Source organism: Phasianus colchicus, chromosome 10 (genome assembly GCF_987193195.1).
Source record: "Phasianus colchicus chromosome 10, bPhaCol1.hap1.1, whole genome shotgun sequence".
Classification (NCBI taxonomy): domain Eukaryota; kingdom Metazoa; phylum Chordata; class Aves; order Galliformes; family Phasianidae; genus Phasianus; species Phasianus colchicus.
In genome coordinates, this window is record NC_143445.1 from 3,721,217 (window position 1) to 3,746,478 (window position 25,262).

General features: G+C 40.1%; 1 protein-coding gene across 13 annotated transcripts in view; it reads right to left on the reverse strand.

The window, feature by feature from the left end:
- Positions 1 to 483: 483 nt before the first annotated feature.
- Positions 484 to 25,262, reverse strand: part of GIGYF2 (GRB10 interacting GYF protein 2) — a 71,028-nt gene continuing 46,249 nt past the window's right edge. For 6 of the 13 annotated variants that reach the window (XM_090147013.1, XM_090147004.1, XM_090147006.1 and 3 more), the window contains 21 exons: positions 21,749 to 21,966; positions 21,499 to 21,661; positions 21,226 to 21,444; positions 20,577 to 20,767; positions 19,816 to 19,975; positions 17,791 to 17,957; positions 17,333 to 17,421; positions 16,276 to 16,383; positions 15,632 to 15,729; positions 15,046 to 15,146; positions 14,130 to 14,291; positions 12,255 to 12,356; positions 8,576 to 8,734; positions 7,640 to 7,876; positions 6,960 to 7,082; positions 6,379 to 6,582; positions 6,049 to 6,254; positions 5,605 to 5,759; positions 3,814 to 3,983; positions 3,308 to 3,455; positions 484 to 841 (listed from right to left, as the gene is read on the reverse strand). In XM_090147013.1, the coding sequence (XP_090003139.1) occupies positions 774 to 841; positions 3,308 to 3,455; positions 3,814 to 3,983; positions 5,605 to 5,759; positions 6,049 to 6,254; positions 6,379 to 6,582; positions 6,960 to 7,082; positions 7,640 to 7,876; positions 8,576 to 8,734; positions 12,255 to 12,356; positions 14,130 to 14,291; positions 15,046 to 15,146; positions 15,632 to 15,729; positions 16,276 to 16,383; positions 17,333 to 17,421; positions 17,791 to 17,957; positions 19,816 to 19,975; positions 20,577 to 20,767; positions 21,226 to 21,444; positions 21,499 to 21,661; positions 21,749 to 21,966 (3,248 nt within the window). In that variant the 3' untranslated portion in view covers positions 484 to 773. The remainder of the gene's footprint in view (positions 842 to 3,307; positions 3,456 to 3,813; positions 3,984 to 5,604; positions 5,760 to 6,048; positions 6,255 to 6,378; positions 6,583 to 6,959; positions 7,083 to 7,639; positions 7,877 to 8,575; positions 8,735 to 12,254; positions 12,357 to 14,129; positions 14,292 to 15,045; positions 15,147 to 15,631; positions 15,730 to 16,275; positions 16,384 to 17,332; positions 17,422 to 17,790; positions 17,958 to 19,815; positions 19,976 to 20,576; positions 20,768 to 21,225; positions 21,445 to 21,498; positions 21,662 to 21,748; positions 21,967 to 25,262) is intronic. The other 7 variants (XM_031604961.2, XM_090147009.1, XM_090147010.1 and 4 more) reach the window with 7 other exon arrangements.

Genomic DNA, 25,262 nt, shown 5'->3' on the forward strand with positions numbered 1-25,262 from the left:
CCCGAAAGAAGAGATATCACCCCTCTTCCTCCCCACGTGAGCACAAGTCCCCACTTGTCCAAAGAAGGCTGGATATGCTGACAGGAAACTCCAACAGCTTCAACATCACCACCTAACGAAGACAGACTCGAGCGTTCCCTCCAAAAATAATGTGCTGAGAAGGGCTGGCAGGGGGGTGTGCAACTTCAAACCAACCCAAGCTAAACTGTGCCCGCCACCGCCCTTCTCCTGCTGTTGCCAGTTCTAAGGTTAGCTTATGAATGCAACTCCTGGCTGGGAGAGCACCTCTTGCCCTGAAGGAGCGCAGAAGTCAGTATCTGTGTGGCATTTTGTTTTTGACCAACATCTGTTAACCACAAACTCTCTCTTCATGACTGCAAGTGTTGGATGTGGTAAGAGTAACCAGGAGAGAGAAGCAACGGTTTTTGCAGAATCCCAATTGATTTTTTTCCAGGTATGTCAGTAGAAGAAATCACAGCACAGTGAAAGCTTGCTGCCCAAATGAGCTTTGTTGTGAACAAATCCAATCTCCCACCCTCCCAGGACTCTGAACAAAGTTCACTTGACTCCCAAGCAGATTCTCAAGACAGCAGGAACAACGCCTGTGCAGTCCTGGGCAGAAAGGGTTTGTTGGAGCCAGAAGCAGCAGCCTGAGATGACCAATTCTGTGATTCACTGCGAGGCGAAGAAGAACGCATGGTGAAGAATACTGTGTCCAAAATGGAGAATCCAGGGTTAACAGATGCAGCAAAAGCCAGTTGATTTGCACATGCTCAGTAGTCTTCCAAAGTCTCTATTTCTCCCATGTTGAGCCGCTCTGATGAGGCATTCACTGAAAACCCTGTAAGCCAAAAAGGAGTTGTGTTAAATCTGGCTGTGGTATGTTTCATATGATGCAGTGCATCTGTTACATGGAGCAGTTGTTAAAGTGAATAATGCACACCAAGTAAAAACCCAAAGGAAAATTACATATGGACAGATAGAGTTACCCAAATTGCTGTTTTTTTTTTCTCTTTAGTAAGTCAAAGATAAAGCTAAGTATCACAATCAGCAGAATCACAGTCCCAACTTTCATTGAGGAGGTACCTGAAGAGCTAGTGCCAGATCTAGGCACTGTGAAGATGTGGCTTGGCAGCCCCTCAGAAGGCAGCGTGTTTGGGTCAAGTGGTACTTGAAAGTGCCTATCACACCACTTACACAGTCAAGAGGTAGGAACAGATGCTCTGTGAACTCAGAATGGAAGTGCTGTTCATACTCAGCACTGCAGGAGCAGTGAGCAATTCCACTCCTTGCTTTTGAAGCACGGAAGCATGCGGAAATTCCATGCATTTCCATGGCTTTGTTGATTTTGTTATTTGAAGTCCCCTACTCAGACAGACGACATGGATGTGTACAGAAGTACACAGGGCTACAGAAAGGGCTCAAAATACATCTGAACTCCTACCCAAACTCTTAATAGTGCTGAGGATGTTTTGATTTCTTCCTCGTTCTTCTGTCATCATCTTCTACAAGGAAGAATTCTAATGTTTCACATGATGCAACTTTTCCACTGAAATCCCGTTGTTATTTTTGCACCAATCTCATATGAAGTATAAGAAAGAAGAATAATCTTTTCTGTGTAAAGGTTGCTTAACACAAACCTAGCATTTCATTGCATTGAGTCTGCTATGTAACTTCCTCCGTGCTACAAAACAAACTGCTTTTCACAGCTTCACCTGCTCAGTACTTCTGAGTAAATTGTTCTGGCTCCCTCTCGTGGCAGTATGTCATCCACAGACTTTTGGAATCATTTTTATCATATTTAAGAAGCTGCACGTGGTAGTTCTCTCAGGCAAAATATCATAATTGCACTCAGTGATTTCTTTCCAACATCAGAAGAGTAGACATTTTGTTTTGTTGCTGTTTGTTTGTTTTTAATTGAACTGATGACCCACTCTGAACTCACTGGATTAGCATCTGCTAGTGGCTTAAGTGAGGATTCCAAGGAGATCAATGTGCTTCTAAGCAGGAATTACCAATTAATAATTGAAAAGCATTGATTTTAGTTGAGGACAAAGAGGAAAGAAAAAACAAAATGGTTTTGTCTGCTTTAGGAGTGTTTTGCATGTGGTAATTACTAAGCTGCTTTAGACAAGTATGAGCTATGCAGCACCAGTGCACCAATTACATGCCCAGTGCAGTGCTCTAGTTTCCATTTCATCACATGCAGCACAGATGTGGGCACAATATATTCCACAGGCATACCTTGGCTAAGCTTTGCATGCCACAAGACTCAATGATATCCTTCCTTCTTAAGGGACACTTAACAGAAACCTTTCCATCACATTCTATCTTTCTCTCCCTTCATACCTTGACCATCTTTTCCAAATAACCATGGTATTCCTTTTTCACAAGGAAGATGGGAATAATGCTCTTGACTACCTCCGTTTTAAAAAAAAGCAAATCACTGCAGACAGACAGCTTCTTATGAGCAGCACAAGAGGCTCAGAAATGTAACCTGTCACATTACCACTCACCTCTACTAGCACTTAGTTGTAAGAAAATGCTCGGTTATTTACATCATGCCACTATGACTGTCAGTTATCTAGCATCTATTTGTTATGGTACATGTAACAGGGATTTCAGACCTGGAATATATTTGTTCTACTGCACCCTTTGAAGTCCAGGGTACCTGAAGGAATAGCAACACATCCATGATAGGCAGCTTCTTGTCTCAGAAAACAACCACTTGCAGAACATGAAAACTTGGTCTTTAGAGTCTCCAAAGTTATTTTTCATCTCTCATAAATTGTTAATGACTATACTAATGTTTAAAACAACAAATACAACTAGATTAAATCTATCTCCCCCTCCTCTTTTTTTTACAGGCAACCTTTAAGTTCATTCTGAATTTATTCTCAGTACATACAATGCTGACAGAGGACACTGGAAGTCCATCTTGTTCTTTACATCAAGGACTACAAACAAGTTCTCTACAAGACTCTGTTCCTAATCTGCTGGCTGTATTTGGGCAAAGAAAGAATGCACAAGAGACTCCTCTGATCAAGCAGTGATGTAAATCAGTGATTGCACTATCTTGTGCTCTGCATATCATACTCTTGAGACTACTCTGCCCCAGCAGCAGAGATATTCAGTAAGTTTACCATGAAACTGATGCATTATTTAAAGAACTCCAATACTGAAACAAATCCTAAGGACTTCAACTGCTACCCTTTCTGTTAGAATTCAGTATTTCCATTTAGGTTAACAAGATTTCTACGCTACTCAAGGCTTTTTCCAGAACAAAAGATTAGTTTTAAAAACTGACCTAACAAGCTGGGATCTGCTCGAACCATTTTCTGTTTCTTCTTTTTCTTCCCACTCTGTACAGCTTCAAAATTCGATTGCTGGTTGTTACTCTGATTGGTCTGAAAGACTGAATGTAGCGAGCTGTGGTTCATTCCCCACACTGAATCCTACAAAACAAAGACAGTATTATAAAATGAAATGAAGTTTTCTTTACCTATACTTAAACCAAACAGCCTTCTACATCATGTGGGGTAGGGTGAAGCCACCAATATATCCATCCAATACACCTATCCCATCTTCTTAAAGTGTATCAGCATGCTAAGGGACTACTTGTACAACAGCTGGCCTGAGCTATTAATTATAAAGGATATTTGATTCTGCAGTACATATGTGAAACCTGCTTTATCCTCTGTAATTCATGTAACCTTTGAAGTCCTGCTCATACTCATCAATAAGAAAAGCTGACTCCTCAGACTGAAATACAGAAATGATGTACTCCTAAAGACTATAGCAAGCAAGATGTACCTGTTGCTGCTGCTGCTGCCGCTGCTGACTGGCTTTCTGTTTGGCACGGCGCTCAAGAAACTGCTTGGCAAACTCCTTGGCCTCAGGAGTATCTCCAAGATATGCTCTGATGTAATCATGGACCTCATAGGGAGACTCTACTTCCTTCAGGAAAGAAACAAACGTGGGAACTGCAAGAAGAAGGCAGACCATGAGAGGATGTGTGCAGATGTGTGAATGTGCATGCAAAAACACAACCCTTGGATTTTTGTTACAAATATTTCCCAGTGTAGTAGCCATGCTGAACAACTTGCCCTTCCACACAACTCCACACAATAAAGTGTAGCAATACAACTTCTCATTCATTCTACAAAGAAAGCAAGGATTAGAAAGCCAGCTAATGTGATGAGAAGGAAAAAGAACTGACAATCTGAAGTCCACCAGCTTTAGACGCTGTCAGCTTAGAAGCTCATTCAAATTCAACGGCAGGCATAAACAGAAAATACTCTTCCTTTCCACAGTGCTGTCATCAGTACATTCTACTGGCTTCAAAATGCTAAGAGTGCACGCCACAGTGACTGACCAGACCTGCAAGTAACTGGAGTTTAACAGCTACCTCACCTGCAAACCTCCTTTATTATGTTCTCTTTGTTTAAAATATTTATATTGAATTGAAGTATTGGTTTTGTTTTCTTTTAACATGGAGAAGGACAAATCACTAGCCTGGAAGATGGGAGCTTATGGGAATTGGACTAAATGGTCTTCTGAGGCCCCTTCCAACTCTAAGGACTCTGTGATTCTAAGCTAGCACTGCAACCCACAACACAAAACACCCTTGAGGGCATGGAAGCTCACTGCAGAAACATAACCCACAGCAATACTGCATACTTTTGCCATAGTCCTTCCTCCCAGAGAAGTTTCATGCTCTTGGCTTATTCAATTGTGACACATTTTTCACAGTCATGAATAACCTGTGCAAGTGTCCATAGTTAAGCTGGGTCTGCAGCTTACTTACATGTTGCATCTCTTCCCTGAGGTATCAAGGTTTCACCAAGAATTAGAATTAATTTACCCTTCTCTTGCCAACCCAAATCTGTTTGAGCCACTTCAATTTTGGCAGCTCAATCTGGTTATTTTGTTGCTCCATAACCTCTCCTCAGATATCAGATACAACTAATTACTGCATCACAAGTGGAACCAACATGTTATTTCTATCACCATTCCTCCAGCAGAAAGCTGTGGCACTGCAGCTGGGAGATGTAATCCTGGCACCTGGGGGCAGCACTGGTTCTCTAGTCAGCACCACAATTTTGTAGAACACAAACTGGAGAACAAGGATTTGCAAAGGTCAAGACTGAAAACACTAGAATGTCTGCAGTACTTTGCTACAAGGAGGGATTGGTTTGATTTCAAAATGGCAGTTATTCTATGCACCCTGCAGCAGAGTTAGTTAAAAGCCAGCCAATTTCACAATAAAAAAATGCTTTGCACTGGGACATACAATAATTTGGCCTTCACTGAACAGTGAACTGGATGCTCGTTCATCTGTCTGGTAATACATCCAACCAAAGTCCTCAGCAGAGCTCTGGGTGGCGGACTTTACAACTACATGTTTCCAGGTTCTCATTGATGTATGATATTAGTAGAGATGATGTAACAGTTCTTCAGATCACTATTTAATTATACCTTTCTGCTGACTGCATTACAAACATTATTTTGACTACAGTCATTACCTTACTCGGAACACCAGCTCAAAGAAACTAGACACTGATTTTCCACAGCAGAGTATCCACATTCCTCCCCACCTCTTACCATCTAAGTTGTTGGCTGTGTTGAGTGCATGAAGCATCTGTTCACACCACTGCGTGAATCCATCTTGGGCTTTATTAACACCCTGGAACAATTTCAACAGCTTCTCCTCTTCTTCCACCTTCTTGTTCTGTCTACTTGTAATACCTACAGATTTACTGAGATAAAGAAAGCACAAAACACTGTATACTACCAGAGTCAGTAATAGCATACAGCACAGTGCTACAACACTCACTGGTTCACACAATGCAAGCACTATTTAGGAGCCAACTCATTTTTCAAACAGATTACAAAATAAATTGTGAATGGTTACCTACTAACTACTTCTGTTAAAACAGATTCTGAGTGACAAAGAGAAAGGTAATGTACACGAAGATGCTGCAATTGCTAAGTCATCATGTCAGGAGTGGTAGCCTTCTTGGCAAAAGCTCCTTCCCCAGTTCCTACCTGAGGCTGGCATTGCTTTTGTTTTTATTGGTCGAGTTACGAGGTCCCACTTCCTTCACTGCATCATCCCAGAAACCCATGTTTGAGTTTTTGGTATCAGCATTACTCCAGATGCTACTGACTAGGTCAGATGCCCACTGGTTGCTGGGATTAGTGTTTAGGGAGCCCCACACTGAATTCCCAATGCTGGTGTGCAGGTTAGAGTGCTGTTGAAACATAAAGAGATCCCAGTTATTAGCACCAGACCTGGCAGAGCAGCAATGAACAGACAAGGAAAACTGTCATGTACTGTTGCCTTCTACAAACGGATTAGATAAAGAGGGAACATACCGTAGTATTTCTGACTCTGTTTGGCTGCTGGTGCTGCTGTTGCTGTTGTTTCTGCATTTGCCTTGCCTCTTCCTGCTGTATCTCCAGCAGTGACTTGGTAGTGCCTGTTGGTTTGGTGACATTACCCCAGCCTGATAATTTTTGCTGCTGTTGCTGCTGCTGTTGCTGGAGAGCTTTCATTAGTTCACGCTGCTGACGCCTTTGCTGTTGCAAACAGTAACAACAAAATGCTTGTGCATGCTTTCAAGAGATCGTTACTATTCTAAATTCTAGCTGAGAAAATAATTTTTAAATGGAATTCAGTTTATTCTGGAGAATTCTGAAGTTGTAATGTTTTTGAGCTGTTACAGTTCTTCTTAACAAGGATGCACTAAGTAACTGGTAAAATACCAGTTGTTTATTAGCCCCAAACAGCATTATTCCATCTAATAATCGAGTGCAATCTGCCAAGTATTCAGGGTCCTAGAGGAATATCTTCTTCTAGCACTTTATTACCTTCCCAAGATTACTTCTAATAACAGTTAAGCAGTCACACAAAGTCCACTTCAAAAAAGTTACACTCCATTAGTGTCAGTGTTTACCTCTTCTCGAAGCTGCCGTTCTCGTTCTTCTTCTAGCTTTTGGATTTCTGCCAGTGACAGTGTGGCCTGGGATTGACAAGCTCCTGAATTTGATTGCTGACCCCATGTTGAAGATGAAGGGAGCTGGGTCAAAAGAAAACATCACTAGAAATTGTGAAACCTTTTTACAGAACACTGTTGAAGTATAACTGTGAAGAAAACAAGCTCACAGCACAGGGAAGAGAAAGGTTACTTTTGAATTTCAACAAAACATTTCAAAGTATAAAATAATACAAGAGCATTCAAATACAAGCTGTTTCTCCAAATTGCCCTCTTATGAACTGCAGAACCAAAGATACAGTGCATCAAGAATAAGGTAACATCACTGTCTGAAAAACAACAAAGACTTCTGAAACTGAAACCTCTCAACTTTACACCAGCCCTTCCATTGCACCGGAGCAGAACAAACATCTGTACTAACCAGCAAATCCCTCTTCAATGAGCTCCTTTTGACTGAACATTTTTCATTTTGCAGCTTAACTTTCTCTTGCATCTCCTAACATTCACCAAATCAACTATTCATCCTCTGCTCTCTCCAGGAAGTCCAGACCTCTCTGTTCTGCCTAGACAACTCTGAATCCTGCTCTGGTTCCACACCACACACTAAGCTAAGGAAAAGTTAAACCATAGAAAAGCGTTACCTTCATTTGGGCAAGTTGCTGTTGCTGCTGCTGCTGCTGCAGTCGTCGTAAAGCTTCCTGCTGTTGCTGCCTCTGTCTCATTATTTCTTTTTGGCGCTGGAGTTCCAGCTCCTTGCGCTTTCGCTCTTCTTCTTCGAGCCGTTGTCTGGCTGCCTCTTCTTCCATCCGTAGCCGACTTTCCTCAAGTCGCCGTTGAGCTTCCTCTTCCTCACGTGCCCACTTGGCAGCCTCCTCTTCCTTCCCAGGACATAAAGAAAAGTACAGTCTAAGCAGACTCAGAAAAACTAAATTATTTGTACTCTGTGGTACTAAGATCCTGACAGAAGAGAGAGGCCTATTGGTCTTTAATCTGTAATGTTTAGATTGTTTATTTACTTCTATATTTCTCAGGCAAGAAAGCCCAATATGTAAGCTATATCCTCTCAAAGTACAAGTTTCCCCTTCGCTCCACAAGAGATTTGGAAAAGAATGGCGTATCTCTAGTTTAGACCAGAGAATTTCATCCCATTTTCCTTTTAGAAGTTATGCACTTCTCAGTCTGAACTTCTTTTATCTGCTTGCACTATTTAGTCAGACAGCACTATACGTTCAATGGAATGAAATGTGGAAAGAAAAAAGGAAAAAAAGGCTTTTCTAACATGAAAGAAAAAAAAGTTGACAAAGTGATGTTTACTGCTGAACAAGAGACCTAAAACTGAGATGTCGTCTCTGCTAACTAACAAGATGACTGCGTGGTGGGGCAGAAATGGTATGAACATCAAGAAAGGCCTTAAAAAAGGATTTTGAAGTAAGTATCAAATCTTAACTGGACCTAAAAGTTATCATGAAACTATCCATGTTTTAAGCTTACTTTGACTTAGGGCCTGTGACAGTGTCAATCAGCAGGCAGGAAGTGCAAGTTCCCCAATACGAGGAATCCCCTTTGCTGGTTTTCACCTGTTTACGAATTAATTCTTCTCGCTGCCGTCTTTCTTCCTCTTCTCTTCTCCTCTCTTCCAACCTCCTAAGTGCTTCTTCCTGCTGTTGTCTCTCCTCTTCCTCCCGCTGCCGTCTTAGTGCAATTTCCTGCTCTCGTTGTCGCCTCAAGGCTTCCTCCTGGAGATGGGAAGGAAGGTCAATCTGTAATTGCCACATCACTGACCAACCACATCACAACAGACTACAACACGGTCTGGTCAAATGAATGGTCTCAAGGAAATTTCCTAAGCTCGAAGCTAAGCACTGGCAAAACAAAAGAGGGAACTCAAACTAACAAGTTCCGATGCATCTCATCAATGAATTAATTCAATGAGTAAAGAAATAGGGAAATCAAGCATTATTTGTTTTTAAAAACAATGGCATTGAAAATGGAAACAATAAAAGGAGGGTGCAGCTCCTCTTTCCTAACGATACTAACTACACTTGAACATGTATTTTAATGTGGAAGCATCTCAACAACCTCTTTTTTGGGGGGTCAGCTGTAAGTGGAAACTTTTCCTACTTAGAGGAATTTCTGAACACGCACTAAAACACACAGAGCTCAAAGCTCAAACCACATGTCCAGACACCAGGAATAAAAAGGAGAAGCCCAGTGCAGTTAAGGATGCTGTAAGCTCTGCAAGTGCCAGATCTGTGGAACTCAATGAAAGGGCCTATTCCTACACTATTTAAATACCAATGGCAATTAAAGAGCTCCGGAAAGGTTTGATTTTGAGCTATCCATAAGTTACTTAACTTCTAACAAATTACGTTTTGCTTTCCCACTAACAAAATAATTAAAAAAAAAACCATCAATGCTCTTTCCTAATGCTCTGAAGAGTAACATGAACAGCTACAAGGGCTGCTCCCAAAGTAATGGCTTCTATTTTATGATGCTGGCCCACAAGGTCAGAGGTAGACGTGAGTGGGACAGAAGCAGAGGTTGAACCTTCGTGCCAGCATCCTGCTGCCTGTTGTTCCTGTGTGACAGATGGCAGCAGAGAGGCAGTCTGACAAATGGTGCCTAACAAATGGTGTGTACAGAGCAAAGGTGAGTCACTGAATTCCTCTGTGTGGGGAAAAAAGAGGCACCCAGTGACATTCAGCAACTGCTGATGATGGTTTATAGACACCAAACAGTGAGCACAATGAGGTGGTGGGTGGAGCAGTGGTCACTTCTGCTGGTGCAGACCACTACAAGCACAGCATGCAGGCTCCTGTTCATCACTGAAAATGCAGAGCTAATGGTGATGCCTCTGCTGAAAAATAGTGTTTTGTAGTTGAGAATTTGCTCTATCAAATGGATATTGTGCTACTCCTATCTGCTCTAATTTCCATGAAAATAAGTAGGATGCATTACTTTCAGAGAGACCTACGTACGTACTTTCAGAACAGAGCACAACAGGCTTTCTGCTCACTGAACCGGTGAATGTCTAGCCAATTTTCCCCCAATCATGTCTTCCTCTTGCATGAAATAACCTTGCTTTTTGCTGCCTTTCTGATCTTTGAAATCCAGCAACAGTACCAAGGGTATCCTGCTTTTCATATCTTCTACATACATTTTGGATGAGAACTATTTTCAAGCCTTCATAAACATTTTTTTTAAATCAATTAGTACTGTGCAAATATTCTGAGGTCTTTTGTATGTAACATATTAATCACAGCTCTAAGGGAGATTAATTGTGCATCACAGATATAATTAATTAGAAGTCTGGTAAAACAGGAAGTTTCCGAATTAACTTAAAACCCTCACAGTAAATCAGATAGCAAATCTTTATATGCACACAGCATACGTAAATTGCAGTATCAACTGAATCAGGTTTCTTCCTGACATTGGCTAACTCCAGATGTCTACAACATCCATCAGACAAAGCATTTTTCCTAACCAATTCTAGGCCACTGAAGAGCAAGAGGCCATTCCTTCTAGTCCTGAAGTTGTGCCAGGGGAGGTTTGAGTTGGATGTTAGGAAACATTTCTTCTCCAAAAGAGCGCTCAGGCTCTGGAATGGGCTGCCCAGGGAGGTGGTGGAGTCACCATCCCTGCAGGTGCTGAAGAAACATTTTACATGTACTAAAGAACACAGTTTAGTGAGAAAAGTTGGCAGTAGGGGGGTGGTTGGACTGGATGATCTAGGTGGTCTTTCCCAACCTGGGCAATTCTATGATTCTAAGAACCACAGGCTGCAAGCCAAGAAATAATATATATTCATGGATATCACTTCAGCAGCTTAGCGGGAAATGCTACAAAAGTTCACTGCTCTAAGTTCTTTTTTTCCACTAGCTGGATACAAAATAGCCTGTGAATCATTTCTTGTAAACGATTAAAAGCTTTAGATCTGACATTCAGAAAAGCTTCAAGCACAACATGCAATGTCTAGACCATGTCTGTAACCTGGGCCTGTAACTAACTTAATTGGACACATGCAGTCAAGTAACAATAATCAAGTGTCCCAGTGCAAGTGCTGAGAAATTGCTCCTGGTTTCTTTAACTAAAAAGTCTACCAAGAAGGCTGGAGGTGTGCCAGTGTTCTGTGTGACTGGAGGCCACATGCCAGGAGCTCAAACTCACGATGCTGAGCTGCTGGTGGAATGTGCAGCACCAGTCATTGCCATAACATGCAGTACTTAGGAGAGGTGAGCAGTCACCACATCCTCCTGTATAACAGCAGGTCATTGACATCTCTGCTTTCCTTTTTGGAAATGAGATTAAAAGAAACATCAATAAAGTTGCAGGGATCTTTTCCTAAGGCATGGTGGAAGAGACACTGGTGAATGACAAGAATCAACAAAAAAAACTTCTCTTCCTTAGTTATCTAAAGATGAATAGTGTATCAAAATGAAACAAAACCCACAAGATCATGAAAAGTTGGGAATATCGTGACTAATAAACTTTTTTTTTTTTAAATAGTCATCACAGCTATAAGGAAAGACTCTCTTAATACTTCTGCATCTTTGTACTTGTTCAGTGCTTTTGTTTGAGCACGTGACAAAAATCATTTAAAGCTCTCCAACTTTCTGCTACTGACTTGGATGAGACAGAAGGCACGCTCGTTCCTTTTGCTCTTAGTGCTCCCATATTCATGGCTTCTGACTCCAAGAGGATCCCAACATTCTCTAGTATTAACCACCTTTTCTCATAATTGTTTTCAAGGACATGTCTTGCTTTATAAACTACATCCGATCTTGTAAATTATCTGCAACATCTCTCAACATCCTTAAGTAGCAATACTGAATTTGGGAGGTTCTGGATTCTTAGATAAATTGTTCTGGATTTTTGCAGTTGCTAACACCTGCAGTTCTGCTTTCCTATGTTAGTAGGGATTATAGATCTTTTAGTTTTGTGGTTTTTAATCTTTGAGACAATGCTTTGAAGAAGAACATGAAACATAATTCAGAGAAACTATTAAACCTTACATTTTGTTCCTGAAAGCAATCAATCATTACTACGTAGAAAATATGAAATCAGAAGCAAAAAAATACAGGAGCTACACAAGCTGAGAAATACTGTTTGTAATTTTACAGAGCAGGTAATTGATGAAATCTAAAGAACAAAATCGGATTCAACATTTGCTATGACATTTCAACCTACAGAATTGAATTTCTAGTGCGTGTTTTTTTTTTTTTTTTAGAATTCACCATCAACAGTATATTTACTAACCTTATATACTAGTCTTTTATGCAGTATTACATCAAAAGCCTTCCTGATGTCCAGGCAGATTAAGTCTACTGCTTCACCCCTCTCAGCTCTCACTGCCATCTCCTCAAAAGAAGTTAATCAAATTTGTTAAGCATCATCTCCTCTGTATAATCCATGCTAACAAATCAGTTCATCCCTGACTCTACAACGCCTTCCAGTACAGAAGTCAGATTCAAATATTACACCAGGTTTTTCTTTTCTTTAAATAAAGAATAATAATATTTTCCTCTTTCCATAGAAATGCTTCAACTTTGTTACCTCAAGACATTCTTGCTCGGATGTCAGCATTATTGTATTTATTCCACTGATAATGAGCTAAGCAGCTTCTTGTTACTGCTTTTCAGACCCATTCTGCTTCCTCCTTGTAAACAATTATTTCCCACTGACATCTCAGAAAGGGAAAGTCAGATTGCTTACAGTACAAATCCAGAGTACCCAGAGAACTTTGGAACTTAATGGACATTTCCAGAAAGTTATGCACAACAGCAGAACTTAGTCTGAAAAGAACACATCCCAGGTCTATGCAGAGCCACAGCGGATGAAACACACTGAAATACCAGGTGATCAACTGAAAATCAGTTATTACTGAAACCGATCTACAGTAACTTAACTCAGTTAAATTCTGGAGTATATTACTGCTTGAATTTTCCACTGAAGTCTGAAAGGGTAGTTTCCACTGTATACCATCATGACTTGCTGTATTAAAGGTATTCAAGTAAGGAACCATTTATTCATAGACTTGGTTGTTAATGGCATCATGAGAACTAACTAGGTATCACACTGCATTGCATTAAATTACATTTCAGTGATAAAATCCAAATGCTACATGAATTAAGGTCTACAACTAAGCTGCAAATAAAACTGAAGATTCCTGAAACTTCTTTGAAAGCACGATCCTTAAATCCGAAAGTGGAAAATGCTCTTTTACAACTACCTAAGCAAATACAAAATACTATGGAGAAAAAAATTACTATTTTCTGCTATGTTGCACGTGCTACTTTAGAGCATGTATTGACTCATTTCTTGGTGAATAAACTCAGAAAGGTGCTTGCCATAATCCTTTGTGTGCACTGAAAACTAACCTTCACTGTCCTTGCCTCCTACTGCTCTTCAAAAACATTTCACCTATTTTCTACGTGGAACTCAGAAGTCACTGTCAGAAACTTTAAACTAGTAATTTCTCTAAATAGCATATTGTTAAGAATTAAGAACATGCTCTAGATCCTACAGTCACCATACTCTTAAACGCAAACCACATCATTCCTTTCAATAAATCTGCTTGTCCAACACTTTAAGGAAATAATACTGACACCAATACATACCCCAAATAATTTCTTCAGCAAAATGCTTTACTAAATTAGAGGGGAAAAAAAATCAGATAAATTTTACTTGTTTTTATTCCTGTATCCCCCTCCACATTTTATTCATTTGAAACACTTGCTCAGTCAAGACCCTATTCCAGAACATATCCATATCAAAACAAGATAGCATAAATGGTCAATGAACATTAAACACGCAATAACTGGGCAACTAACTTAAGTCTATTACTGCTACTAAGAAACTGGAAGGCAATGTTCCATATGGAATAAAGCCACTCAGCTTGCAAAAAGGAGCTTATCTTGAAAGTGAATCAGCAGAGCCCATTTCTCAAACTATAATCTAGGCTCTCGAATTTTAAAAAAATCAAGAACCAAAGATAACTTTATATAATCACATGAAAAATATTCTAAGTGTCTTCATACACACCTACCAAAGATTAGTCAGATCCCACAGGATTTTTAAAGTGAGTTTTATCAAGTATTAAAATTAGATATGAACTACATTGAGGAAACTCACTTGCTTCCTGCGGGCCAGTTCTTCTTCTTCCCGTCGTTTCCTCTCATCTTCCTGCTGCCTCCTAAGTAGTTCTTCTTGTTGCCTCCGAAGCTCCTCCTGCCTTTTCCTCTCTTCTTCCTCTCGTTTGGCCCTCATTTCCACTTCTCTCCTCTCTTGCTCTAGCTACAATTCACATAAGACTACACTCAGATGCAGGTAGCATATTCCTACACCAATTCCTAGGGCTTATCTGTTGAGATTACAATAACAACACAGCAGATGAAGCCTCTGACAGATGCTCTTCCTTAAATGCAAGGTTATCTGAACTGGCTACTTAGTGGGGTCAAATTCCTACAATACTGTCTAGTACGATTTCTGACAATTTTGGTTCTGTATCAAACATCAGTTCTTTCACCATTAGCTCCTTTAACTCCTGCTTCAGAAGCTACTAGAGAGTTGCTTTGCAGCCATCATAGAATAAACTACTTCTGAAAAACAACAGAATTGTTCAGATTCAAACTTAATCCTATTCATCCATAGGAATTAACTATTCCCCAAACCAATTCTGGTTAAAATATGGCAGGATTAAGAGAAAGACTAAGTGTTCTTTCCTGTGATTTGTCTTGATTGCTCATGACGAACCCATTTTAAAACAAAAACAGCTAGCAAATGTAGTGTTTGGGTTTTTTGTTTGTTTGTTTTGACAAACTGTAAAAATACAACCACTACTTTAGAGGTCAGTAGTACCTCCACAGTAGTCACTTACAAACAGTAGTCCACAAGAATTTCATCACAGGTTTCTATAATGCACTGATCATTGTGAGGTTTTCAGTGAAATTCTCAAAAATTGAACACCGCAGCATGAAGTTTGAGGAACTACAAGTCTTCCATGGACTCAATAAAACACAACTTGTTAAAATACAAAGTAGTTTCTGACCTTTGCAGCTTTGGCCTTCTCAAGCTGCTGAAGTTGTTCTAGAGCTGGTCCCTGAGCTGCAGTATCGATGGGGAGATCCCAGACACTGCTTCCTTCCCAGACTGGACAGTTAAAAAGAAAACATTTACAAGCAAAAATAAGCACATCAATAAGGAACAAACGGAATGCAAAAATCTTAAGCATGCCATTATATTTTAGGAATTAAAACCTTAATACGTGAGTTTTAGTCACTAGAGGGCTACACTATCTTCTTGTAGAACAAGGTTTATTCAACCAACAAGACCGGGTTTCCTATAAATTCTACTCAAGAACTAGCTGTTACAGCTCCTCCCATCAGAGGGAAACACCTTTACAACATAACAATCAATCCCTTCTAATCAGGGCTTCACATAACCCATAGGAAGAACCATCATACTCTTTGCAGCTCTTAAACTGTAATGTGAAGCAGCCTGAACCAGGCCCCAAAATACCAATGCAAAAGTAATTTCCCTTAGTGTAAAAGAGGGAGCAATTATCTCAACAAAGATGCTGCCTTTTAATCTGCGAACTTTTCCTCAGTGGACCCAATACACACTAAACATCTTACCTGTAGGCTGTGAAGCTGACTGAAGTTCCCATATTGAGCCAGTGTCCGGCACTGACACAGACCTTGTAACGGGTGGCATCATGTTCTGCTCTGATATTCTGTAATATCAACAGAAGAGTCAACATTGCTTACAGGGAGAGGAGTGCTCTGAACACACATGAGATTCAGTAACTTGTAACATACCCCTTTCCTTCCACACCTCTATTAAAAACAAAAATGTGATGCAGCAAGAAGTACTTTCCTGCAGAGTTCTTGCTCATCTCACCCCTGCTGTCAAGACAAGGACTACACCAGCTACTGCTACAGCTTTGCTTCTGCTGTACATAGGCTAGCCTGAGTAACAGCCATCATCCAGTACTGACTGCAGAATTCAGTTAGCAAAGCCATGCTGTTATCAGCAAAACAGATTTGACAAGGATCTGATTTTAACCATGAGATTTTTCTCCTGGTTTCTAAACATAGACTAAGGTAAAAGCTATATAAAGTTGCACTCCACATCCTGCAACTGTTTCAAATTGATTCCAACTTTACAGCACACAATGCTCAAATATGAGCAAAATGGGCTACTGACAAGATTATAATCATTGTACATTAAGTCAGAATATAAAATGAATGGAATCCAGCTCAAGTCTAAGCTAACTCACCTTATTTTCAGAGCCTGGAACTGCTGCAAGAGAATAGCAAGCTGCTGCTGCTGCTGGGATGAGAGGGCTGCTTTTTGCTGCTGAGCCAGAACCTGTGCATACTGTTGTCTACAAAAGAGAAGCAGAGAATCTCTGGTATTTGTTCACTTGCTTATCTATTTAAGATGTTGCAGAAGCTGTGGACATTCTCTAGAACAAATGCCCACTGACCTATCTAATATACATGCTAATTACTTGGGAAAAAACACAGAATGGAAGCCTCGGGGAGTATCAAAATACAAGAATACAAGAACCTGGTGCACATGGACAGAATCAGATCTCTTTTCACCTTCTCCTACCTGAGCTGGAGGTCAGTGTCCAACACTTTGTTTCTAGGGCATGCACATGTTAATCTGGCTTTGAAGACTGCCCACCTACATGAATCAGTCTCTTCCCTAGTACCTGAAGGTACTCCCTAGTACATAGCCAGGTTTCTTTCCTTGTCTTATCAAATCATTAGCAGACAATCAGTATTTGAAAATAATAATTCTGTTAGGAGCTCTTTAACAGTAACCCAATCACTTTTTCTCCAATTTCTTACAAAACAAATTCGAACTGGCCAGAAATGAACTGCAGCTGACAACTTTGGCAGAAAGAGATAACCTGCACTTCTCCAGCAGTTACCTTATGCTGATCTTCAAAAAAGTTGAACTGACAAAATAAGTTTACAGCTTTCTCCATCTCCAGTTAAAAGATAGGAAAGCTTCTCCTGACTCCAGCAGATCAAAACTGCATTACAAGGCTAGCTGGGACTCAGTTAGACCTTTAATGGCTACCTACAGTAGCAGGTCCCATCGAAATAGCTATGAAATACAAAACTCCAAAAAGCATGCCTTTGGCAGCCACTCTCTGCTCTAATCCTGTAGACTACGAGGCCTCTATTATATGTAGAAGCAGGCCATTGCTGTTGGAGGTAAAGCACTACCTTCCCCACTGCCCAAGGAAACAATAACAAAGATGATTAAAAATGCAGAGCAGAGCACAGCCAATGGAAGACCGCTGGGACTGGTAGTCTTACTGTATCAGAAGGTGCTGATATTGGAGGTGCTGCATTTGGATCAGGGCCAACTCTTGCTGTCTAGTCAGACGCTCTTGGTCCAGCTCACCCTATGTTTAGGAATTAAACATTATTCTAACATGCAGCAACAGTAATATATTACAAATGCAAGTTATAGAAATGATTGTCCTGCACAGAAGAGTTGAAAAAACAGAAAAACACAAAGATCAATACTCAGAGAATAGTACAGTGAACATGAAATATACTGCACTTGTATGTACCACAGGACAACAGGACTAGTAGTGGCAAAACTGTCACACTGAAACTGTCTTTTCTCATCTCAAAAAGGTATTTTAACACAGTGTTCAACTTCAGTGCTCAGAATACCTGCATTTATAAGACAAAGTATTTGATACGTACATAATTAAATTTCCATTTGTTACAGGAATATCTGAATATAGTAACCATCTCATAATTACCAGATGTGGAAGTGGTGCTGGACCTGAAGTGAAGGGAACCCTGCCCCACATTTTCATGATGTCACCAAGTGGCTGGAAAGTCTCATCACAAGCTCTCTTAACCAACAGCGACATAGTGAAATATCCAGCCTGGAACCACTCTGCCATCTCCTGATTACTGAAAGGACCTGAAATGATATCAACCAACACACATAAGGAAAAAGAGAAGGAAATTCAAGTTGAGCTTACTGGAAACAAAAGAGCGCAGGTGCCTGTTAAAGTAACACATCAGGGGTTTCTGTCCTTCTCATTCACTTGTCTGGATCGACAACTTATACACATTAACACTCTAACTTTGAACATATTTGAATCTCTACAACGGCTATGATGTTCCTCCAAATAGACTTGAGAAGTGCATGATGGCTTTCACCATGCAAGGAAGGGAGATGCCAACTCAGACAAAAGCTGAGCAATCCCAGTACTGCAGAGCTCAATCCAGGTAATGAATATTCTGTCTTCCAGTGAAGCTGACCTCTTCAAGGCTCAGCATTGAGTTAACAGTTTAAATTTCCAGTCCAGATCTCAGCAGCATCTGCTATAGCTAAGATCATAAGCACCATGTCCCTCACAGGACACAGATAATTAAGCTACCTTAGCCAGTTTCAACCTTTGCCTTCAATTTGGAGGAATTCATACATTTTAAACAAGTCCTGCTTTTTGAATTCAGCAAATGAGCAGAATCACCTCTGGTTGCAAGATAAAGCTTTTAAAGATGATAAAAACAATTTCTCCTTTCTGTCTTAGAAACTTATAATTCCACTTTTTCGTAAGACTTCAGTCACTCCCTGCAAAGGAGTGAAACCTCATACTAATTCAACACATCCAACTGGAGATGAAGCCAGTTTAAGAAAAACAGATTATTTAGAGTAAGAACTACAGATGAGTGTTGCAAGAATATTTTCTGAAAAGCACAAGTATTTGTTAACTCTAGCATTCTCCATATGAAGCATCTGAAGAAAATTCTTCCTTTCTTCCTAGAGAATATGAAGTCACAAGCAGTATCCCAAGAGAAAGTTGTTCTCTTCTTCTGGAGGTCATATTCAAGGAAGCACTTGATCTAACAAGAAGCTGTTAGACAACCAGTCAGCAATGAACACCTAGCAGCAACTAACAGTTTGAAGCACACTGAGCAAATCAAGAAAACTTCTTGAACACTTGCAACTTTTTTCCTTCAGCCCTTGAAGTTTAAAGACATGTAATATGTACAAGCAAGAGACTGGCACAGAGCCACATATACCTGCAAATCCTACATAGAGTTCACAGCTGAGGAAGCCAATGATACTCAACATTGAAAAGTTACTACGTAGTGAAATAAAGCAAGTAAGCAACTTGCTCTCTGACTGAGAGGAACTTCAGTAGCTGCTAAAGCAGAGCCCCAAGACCAGAAGTACTTTCTGAAACCAAGAATGCAAGTATCTACAGGAAAGGCCGGTTCCAAATGTAATTGCAAAAAACCTAAGATGACTTAAGTGACCACCACAAGCACAAAACAGTTGGTATTATATGAACTCAATGCGCTGGCTGCAAGTACAATTAAAACTGAGACTGTGTAGAGAATTGGTTTGGGAAAATTTTTACTCTGCCCCTCCTTTGAGTACTCAAGGTCTTTGGGCTGAGACTGGGAAAGTGATTTCAGTGATTTTTCAAGAAGCTATTGAACGGTCACATTTTTTTTTGTTTCCCTTATCTGGAAACTTGAGTAATTGCTGACATGAAGAAAAACTAGTTTGAGTCTAACCTCAATTTAAGAAACATGGAGTAATGGCAAACTTTAGCCATAAAAAAATACAGATCTGTACACTGAATTTGCTGATAGGGGCAGTGATGGGTAGAAGGATTGATTTTTAAAATCAACTTCAGTAGCATTAATTCCTTCTGCCACTTTTGGCAAAACAAAAGCATCAGATTTGGCTGGTGGTAAGTTTGTGATGAAGTCTTTAACAGTTCTGTGAAACAAAAGAGGAAGTGTAAAGGGCACAGACCTACCCTGAATTTCTCCTTGGGGATCTTTGTAGTACCACTTCTGCATGGCTTCATGGAACAACGGCATTGAAGAGCCTTTTGCTCTGTGCTCTTGAATTTTTGCTGCTAGTCTTTCATCATCAACAGCACTGTCTTGTAGATAGGCCACCATTTTTTCTGCTTGCTGCAGAAGACATTGGAATCATCAAAAAATACAGGTGTTAGCTGCTTGCTGACTGCGTCAGCACACAAATATCAAACTTATTACTTAATGCTCAAGAGTGGAAGTATAGGCAACTCAAGAATCTCTGAGCTCAGTTTACCTTTTGTCAGAAACATGAATAAATATGGTTTCCATTCTTAAGTAAAGCTTAAAACTACTTACTGAGGTCCCACACTTCATTATATGTACCAACATGGTGAGGAATAAAATAGGTATGAGAGCTATCATAAGATAGACTAAATAACACAGTCACTAAACTTCTGTAAGGTTTTTTTTAAACAAACATATTGAGCATACTGTGGTTTCTCAGCGCAAATGGTACAGTTACTTGATAGCAGACAGCAGCATTGGGATTGTAGCTCTGTAACACTTTCCTCAATAAAGTACTAGCACACTCAAATTATTCTCTAAGATAATGGAGGGAAGAAATGTGTCAGAACATACCGTGGACTGTAAACTTTTATCTGCATTTTTCCTTTTATGTGCTTCAAGTGTTTCTTCTTGCATTCTACATTCCCACACTCTCACAATCATTAACAACAAAGGAATTTGAAAATTTTACCTGCTCTAGGTGTTTGAGGCCCTCTTCATCATCTGGGTCAGTGGGAACATTGCTCATGCCTGGAGCAGCTGTTACAGGTGTCTGAACTGGTCGTAGGGCAGGATTTGAATTGGAAACAGGAGGAGAAAGATGAGCAGGAGAAGCTGTGTCTGCAGATATCTGTGGCAAAGGTTGAGCAGCAGAAGCCAAATCTAAAGGAAAATGTTAAGACCAGCTCAGTATCTTTAACATAAACGAAAACAACTTCTTGGAACTTACTGTAGAAAATATTCAACAGTCAAAGATTTCACCAAATTATTTTCAGATCTTCCAATACACAACTGCACACTGGTACTCTTTATGGCACAGGCACCCAACCACAAACTTGAAGGGACAAGCAGTTTAGTTCTAACAGTGCACAGGTCAATATCTGTTCCCTGGCTACACACATTTGTCCAGACAGACCTACTCAAGCACAAGGGACACGGGCAATTCACTCATGGGAAGTTCAGTATACTGCAAGCATTCAGAACTGCATTTCCACTGATCTTATTTCCATTTATAGACCAGACTTGGCAAGTTCTAGGCTATCATCACCATAATCCAATCTTTAAAGAGAACTTCTAAGATCACAATGTGTAATGGAAGTCTAATGAATTGAGTTTATTACCTTCCCCTCTGTTGGGCAATTTGGCTGGCGGTGCATTCTCTGTTCGACTTTCTTTATCTTCTGTTTTTTCTGTTCTTTCTGGGACAGACTCCTCTTTCCTTTCAAAAAGGCTTGTCTGCAGCGAGTCTTGAAGCTGGGATTTTGGTGGGCTCTCTGACCTGGTAGCCGGTGAAGATGTTTGGACTGCTTCTTCTGCTGCTTCTGTAACATTGCATGATTCTACTTAACTGAATTAACTGAAATTCTAAACTGTAGCATACAACAGACGCTTACCTGACACTATTCTATCTGTTTTCTCCCCCTCCTTCTTGGTAGTCTTTTCATGATCTTTGGCATCTTCACTGTGGCTCCCTTCAGAGTCAGATCTTTCCTCCCCTTCGTCCACAGGTCGGAAGTCCATTTCCTGTTCCTCAGGAATTGGCTCCTTCTGCACCTTCTATTAAAGTAAACAACCATTCATAATCCACCTGACATAACAAGACGTTTGCTAAAAACACATACAAGGCAAAAGACAGCTTTTCACCTTTAAGGAGAGAAACGCTCCAGAAGAGTCAAACGTTCCCATTTCTTCTTCTGCATCTTCTAAGCACCACTCAGGGAGGCTGTCCCTGTCATCATCCATGCTGCCGCTCCCGCAGCGCACTCGCCGATAGCCCCGCTCGTCGTCCCGCTCCCGGAAATCAAATTCAAATCTCCGCCGTCGTTCCATGTGCTCTCGCCAGCCTGTAGAACGAGGGCCATCTAAGGTGGGTGGGAAAGCAACTTTACAAGACAGATCTGAGGGTTGCAGCTTGCGTGGAAGGGATGACAGTGACAGAAATTCAGAAAGTCACTACGGGGCACAATCCATCTATAAAGCAGCATTGTAAAAGACAACTGGAAGAAAAAGACCACCTTACCAATGAGGAGACTTTTGTGTATTTTTGTTTGTATATCCCCACCTTATCAACTGTGTTATGTGCATTAAAAGACCACAAAGATAAGAAGGGTGGCTAGAACATGCCAGAGAACCAAAATAAGACAAACCAACAACACCAGACACTGATTGAATTCAGTCTCCTCCTACCAGCCATCACTGACTTAGAAATATTTAAGATCTTACATTCTTTTAGACAGTCATCTGCAGAAGTCACATCCTGAACTCCACTTCTGCCCTCACAGAGGCTTAGGCACATTCACAAAAACAGATGACTGAGTTTCTTTAAAGGAACTAAGTCTCTTGAATGATAATTTTTAGTAATTAGACTTGAAATGGTAATTTGTAACAGAAAGGGAAAGCCTTCCAAATTCAAGTACAGCTTTCATTCCATTTTTCTAATACATTCAGAAGACATCTTCATTTAGCCAAATTTAACAAAGTCTTCTGACTGTAATAGTGCTAACCATTTACACTGGAAAGAACCTTCAGCCAAGGAAAACAATGTGAGCACAAAGACTGTAAACAGCTTTCAAGGCTCTCCATCCAACAGAAGCTATCTTTACCAGAAAGCAAAAATGAAGCATCTCAGTTGTTAGTGTTTTTAAATGGTGGTTTGTGATCGTTTGCGGAGGAAAAAAACCTATCACAAGATTTGTTCAATCAATGAAAACCCAGTGTTTATGAAATGATTACCAAAAAAAGCTTCTACATTAAACCTCCAAACACTAATGAGACACCTCTGTCTCGCAAATACAGGAGGTGTAATACAACAGCCTTCTACAGCTGTGAATTTCAACACATTTTAATAAAGAGAACATAAAGGGCCTTCTCTACAGCAAAGGTGTCTGTAAATTCTTCAGCTATATAGCTTTATTTAGTTATGTCCAGGAAATAAATAACATTCTCATATTCAAAATTAAAATCCATGTTCTGAGGCAGAGTGCTTACTGTCATTAAGGAAAGAAAGAACAGTAAGCTTGCACTTATTCTATCTTTGTTTTCAAATGTTCTGAGCATTTCTTGAGCCCATTACAGCAGCTTCCTGCTCATCGATAACTTTCTAAAAGACATACAAGATGAAGGCTCACTGAAGATGCACTGCTGGTGCGAGCACTCCAGAACTCAAGTAGTTACCATTTCAAGCACCGCCTTCAGAAAAAAGAAAACTTGCAGGTCCATCTTGAGAAAATCCCATCAGAAAGAGCAGCAACCAGAAAAGAAACCTCTATATGAAATTACAGACTAAGGGCTCCTTAAAATGCATCTTGGGAAAAAAAGACCTTAGAGCCGCTGAAGGACAACCAAAAATCCTAGAGAAATTTGAGGCAACAGATGACATGTATTCCCTAAGGATTACATGATAACAAAAACCCTCATTCCAAACACTAGAGACCAAAAGCAGTTTGCATCATCTGATAAAAAAGATTTGTCCTGAAAAAATCAAGGGTATGAATGCAAGAACTGCAGCAACACAAAGGGGCATTTTAGGTTGGCAGTCATTAAATCACTGTAAATCATTAAATAATGACAGATTTTAAAGCTATGGTCACAAACCTCCTACAGATAGTAAATCCAGTCTAACAGCCCTCTTTAAGATCTGCGATAAGAGCAGTACCACGTTTCCCCAGAACAACCAGCAAAGCAGCTTTTCAAGTGTGGAAAACAAGGAAAGAAAACTGCTATCAGACTCCTAGTCCTAGCACATATACAGCAACAGAAAAAAAACAAAATTCTATAAGTTCACGCTGGAAAAGCCTGGTAATACAATCCAGGCTGTTTCCATTTTGCACAAACATTCAAGTTTACATCCTTCTGTATTAGGCAGAAGAGACAGTTGGGCTTGTCTCTCTTCATTATGTGGATGGATTTGCTTCTCTTTACTGCCAATATTCAGAAGTCCTCACTTTGAATCAGCTGTAAGAAGAGAATAGCTTAAACAGAACAGACAAATAATAGCTTTCTTAAGTATGTCAAGGCACAATTAAACTACAGAATCTAAAAAATTAAGTTTAAGGATACAACTGCATTGAAGCAGCCTTAGTCCATCCTGTTGAGCCTTTGTGCCTAACAAAAAAACACTAACTACAAAGATTTAGGTCACCATTCTGCAGTAAACACAGCTGAAAGAGCAGAAGGAATTCAAAGCTGTAAAAACAGTGGTCTGTGTGAATCTAAGGGTTCTCTGCTGAACAAGAAAAGATGATAAACTCAGTCATGACAATCACTGTGTTCTTCTAAACTATTCTCATCCTAAAGCATGACAAAAATAATCACAGAGCACACAGTCCATCCAGTAGGGAATATGAAGAGCCAAGTCAAAGGAAGGTCCAGCTAAACAAATGGCAATAGTTCTCCATGAAGACAGGTCTATTTCTGACAAGCTGCATGATTAGCACTACTACCTAACAGCAGGATAAGTACAGAGAAGCAGTTTAAGCCATGCCAACTTGAATTAAACTCACTGTTTAATGCAAGGGTGCAATTAAAACTGCATTGATGGTCCTGCAGCTGCTACTAAAAGGAAAACTCAAATATGGCTCTGATGGAAACTACAAGACTAGTATAATACAGATGTCTTCTCAGTCTCCTGTCCCAAAACGAGCAACTTCTCTGCAGATTCTCAGAATTTCTACCAGTAGCTTGTTATTATACCTCTTAAAACTTAAAATTACAAATTAATTGTCTACTACAGCAAAAATTCAAATAAGTGGTAATATTCCCTGAGGGTAATAAGACCAGTCTTCCTCAGAACATCTTCCAAAAAAGAGTTCAAAACATGAATGAACTTTTGAACTTCAAAGTCTCTGTGCCACCCCTTCAAGCTAAAGCATGCAGGCTTGCACTCTCAAAATACTCCACTCCTGTATATCATGCTGCATCTGACCATCATGAGGTACTATCTTAGCTGGCTTCATGTTATCTGAACTATGTAACAAAGCAGTAGTGTCTGATGAACAATCACGACCAAACACTGGGAAAAAGAAAATTACTTCCTTCAAAATCTGCCCTTTAGCCATGATCTAAATAGAAAGCATCTGATAGTAAATTCACCCTTGGGCTCTCTGCTTAATTTTAGTACAAACTAACATTTGTCTGATGGCAGAGTAGTACACGGCTG